This window comes from Hipposideros armiger, unplaced genomic scaffold (assembly GCF_001890085.2).
Source record: "Hipposideros armiger isolate ML-2016 unplaced genomic scaffold, ASM189008v1 scaffold_248, whole genome shotgun sequence".
Taxonomy (NCBI): domain Eukaryota; kingdom Metazoa; phylum Chordata; class Mammalia; order Chiroptera; family Hipposideridae; genus Hipposideros; species Hipposideros armiger.
In genome coordinates this window covers 790,756-794,586 of record NW_017731598.1, presented here as the reverse complement: position 1 = coordinate 794,586, position 3,831 = coordinate 790,756, and the positions used below count along the sequence as shown (strand labels likewise).

At 42.0% G+C, this 3,831-nt stretch overlaps 1 protein-coding gene across 1 annotated transcript in view; it reads left to right on the top strand.

Annotated features, from left to right (window-relative positions):
- The window catches only part of STON1 (stonin 1), a 68,287-nt gene that overhangs the window by 57,582 nt on the left and 6,874 nt on the right, over window positions 1-3,831 (top strand). Inside the window, exon 3 of the mRNA XM_019655875.1 lies at window positions 819-1,021. Within this exon, the coding sequence (XP_019511420.1) occupies window positions 819-1,021 (203 nt within the window). The remainder of the gene's footprint in view (window positions 1-818; window positions 1,022-3,831) is intronic.

Below are 3,831 nucleotides of genomic sequence, written 5' to 3'. Positions count from 1 at the left end.
ACACACACACACACACACACACACACACGTTATATAAGCACACTTAAAATCTTTGTGTATATCTGATATTCCTAGGTCTGGCACAGAGCCTGGCCTGGCACAGAGGAGATGCTCAATAAATGGCAAATTAAGTGAAAATAAATACTAGATTGAAACATAGAAAGCCAATATGGCCATCTCTACAGTATGTATCTGTTCCAGTGAAAGCTTTAAGGAAGATAAGCGGAAATTAATGCACTGAAGTATAATCTGTTCTACTGAAAAAGGAATTCTTGGCCTAGAATATTTTCTGAAATGTAATAAAATTTCATTAAGTTTAACCTTAAAAAATCAGAATTTTGTATAACGTGACCTAATTTAGGCTGAAGTTTACCTTTGCATTAACTATGAATAATGGTAAGAAAGTGAATGAATTAAGTTATTATAAGATCTTGTTCAGACTACTTAAGAGAAAGTGTTTTTTTTACAGATCCTATGCACATTGTAGCCAAATAGTGATACTTAATATAAATATTACTTATCTTTTAAAGAAACTTGGCATACTTCTACTAGAAAACATTTTTAGGAGTTAATATATACATGTATGTAGTAATAAAATTGTTCTTATTTTAAAGCTAGTACGTAAAAAAACAGATGGGTTTCCCCGTACTTAGTGTGGAATTATGAATTTTGATGGTATTTTGTTCTAATGGAATTCATACTGCACGAGTACTAATGGAATCACTTATTAAAGAGAGGGATGAATGTGTCTTCCATTCAAGAGAAATGTTTAGTGTACATTGAAATACTTTAACTGACAATTCGATTTTTTCTTCAAGGTCCTGATCATCCCCATTGTTTGTCATACAAACTAGAACTTGGATCAGACCAAGAAATCCCCTCTGATTGGTATCCATTTGCTACTGTTCAGTTTGGGATGCTTGACACCTGTGCGTCAAGGACGGAGGTCATGTCTCTGGGGATGGAGAGTGATGTCCAGCCACAGAAACATGTTCACCAGCGAGCTTGCTACAACATCCAGGTAATTCCAGAGCCAACTAGTGCAAGTTGGGTCTTCTAGGGCTGTGACCTGATCTGGCTTTGAATATTTGCTTTGCTCTCTTAAATGACCGTGTGTGTGTGTGTAACCTAGGAAAGAGCCTGACCATGGAAGCTTGATGGTCACCAGTGAGCCTAGTTCTTACCTTCGATTTTGGAGAACGTTAGGAGCCTGAGTACACAGTGTCACATACTTAATTCAGCTCTCAATGAAAAACAGGGCACTAAAAATGAATTCACATTTCAGAAGCATATTTATAACAAAAATTATCTTAGAATAGCATTTCCCAGGGGCTCTGTGGAACATGTGCCCCATATAATGGTCCAAGAAAAAAATAAGTTTAGGAATGCCATACTCTAATGTTTAAGGAAGGCTCTGAGAAGTCCTGCAGTAAAGAAACTGGTGACCTTAAGGCAGTTTTCCCCAACTCATTGATTATGAAGTCTTGTCTGTATGGGTATGTGTATGTGCATGTAAAATGCCTATCAATATCTTCTGGAATAGTATTTTGTGAAGCAACCCTCAGGAAATGCTGAGTTACTCTGTAACCAACCATATTAAATGTTCATCATCAGTGCTTCTGCATTCTTTGGCCAGATGAATGAAAGTGACATATACTTGCATCTCTTTCTAAATTGACTTTCCTTCTCATTCGCAAAGTTAGTAGATATGGAAGTAATCTGCCACATAGTTTCCATAGCATCTTAAAAAAATTGTTTTTTTTTTTAAGTTTTTTTTAAATTTATTTTTCAATTGTTGACACACAGAATTATATTAGTTTCAGGTGTGCAAAACAATGTAGTGATTAGACACTTATATGGTGATGTGTTAGTGGTTTTGTTTACAAATATNGTGTGGAGGTGGGGGATCTTGCCTGAGTTTTGGGACCAAGGCTATGGTGGGAGGAGAAACCAGCATGGGAGTTTGTCAACAGGGCTTCTGGAGTGTTTGCAGGCACTCTTATCCGTAACAGAATCATATGTTGTTTTAGAAAGTCAGGCCATTAGGGAGGAAGAGATTCAGGAGTAGATTATAGACACTCAGGAGGCTGGTTACCAAGCAAGGCCAGCGGCAGTGGGAGCATTGAGGAGGTGAGGGATGGGCGAACAAATTCAGAAGAGGTGCCCCCAAGATAACGATAGATGATCTGAGAGCCTTGTGGGGAGCGGGAGAAGATGAGAGCTGGTCAGGGTCTCTGGCTTCGGCCAATAGGTGGGCGATGGTGCCATTTGCTGAGACAGCCTGGGATCCTCTCATCACTTCTTTTAAAATCTAAGTGTTCCCCAGCCCTGGTTGCATGTTAGAGTCCTTAGACTCATTAGAGATTGAATAACATACCCGTATTTGGGCCCATCCCAACCGTGACTCGGGTGGGTGGAGGCCCTTAGGAAAGGCTCTCTCAGGAAGCCAGAGTTGAGAACTACCGACCTGGTACCTCTCCTGTGGAACCTGTTATGGTCCCTTAGGCAGAGATCACCCCTCCCTGATCTGTATTTCTGTGTCTTCTAGAGCTCTGCTGTTGTCCTCCCACTGGTATTTACTAGCAGTTGAACTCGCTGGGAACAGTTACAAGAGTGGGTATTCCCCGAGAGGCTGCTGGACTTGATCTTGGCCTTCAGGAATTCTTTTTGTACTTTCAGAGCACCAGGCCCACACAGAGCAACACTTAAACAAGCATTTCAGTCAATTATACGGTGATAATGTTCTGCACAGATCCTTTGGGATCAAAGCTGCTTTGTTCAGATCAAGGTCTGTGTGCAAGGGGAAGCTGAGGGCTGTGTCAGGTAGAGCCTGCGGGGCAGGGAGTGGCTCAGAGGTGGGCGGGGACCCTGTGGTCCAGTCTCGTGGCTTCATCATGGTGGGCGGGGGAAGGTAATGCCAAGAGTGAGAGGGGTGCCTGGCAGTTTGGCTCTGGAGAAGCACAGGAAAAGTAAGTTTGGGGCAGAGGCAACCTTCGTCCCAATGCAATGCTTCTCAAACTTTTGTGTGCACATGAAATCACCGTGTTAAAATATAGATTCTAGTTCAGCAGGTGGGTTCTGTTGCCAGAACCCGCCATCGTAATTGCTAAAGAACAAGTTGAGAAAGGAAAGGGTTTTACACTGGACTGTAGTTCCCGCCCGTACTCAGGTGACGCCAGTGCTGCTGGCCCACGGACCACATGGAGAGGAACAGGGTCTTAGAATATCTTTTTCTGTGTGATTTTTAAATCAATTGGGTGTCTAGAGAACAGAGGATATATATTTTTTAAAGTTTATTTTCAAGCTAGTTTCTGAAAAACCTGTGCTGTAAGAAAAAAATATTTAAAAAATAGAAAATGAAAGAGAATATCTGAACTAGTCTACCATGCACTAATTTAAAAAAATGTTTTCATGCCCCTACTGCTGTGGATTTTTGAGATCAGGTGTGACTTTCGCTTGCATGTGATTTAAAGGGAGGTGGGAAGGGCTGCTGGTTCCATCCCTGTCTCTTCTACTGCATGTCAGCGCTTAATCTTCATTCCTCTAACAAGTGGGCGTTTCATTTTACTACAAAGGTTGACTGACCTTGGGCAGGTAGCTCAAATATTATAGTTCATTCAGACTCAGGTGTGAATGACAGCAAAGGAACAGAGGAGCCTCTTCTGAGGACAGGCCTTGGTGGGAGGTGGGGGATGGGAGGAGTTGGGGAGTGGAGAAAGAGGCGCGAAAGGAAGAGGAGAGGAGGAGTGAGAACATTGGTTAGCCAAAGGAGGTGCACGTGGTGGCATAGAATTAGAAAAGGGGGTGGGAGTGGTGGCCCTCAATTAACAA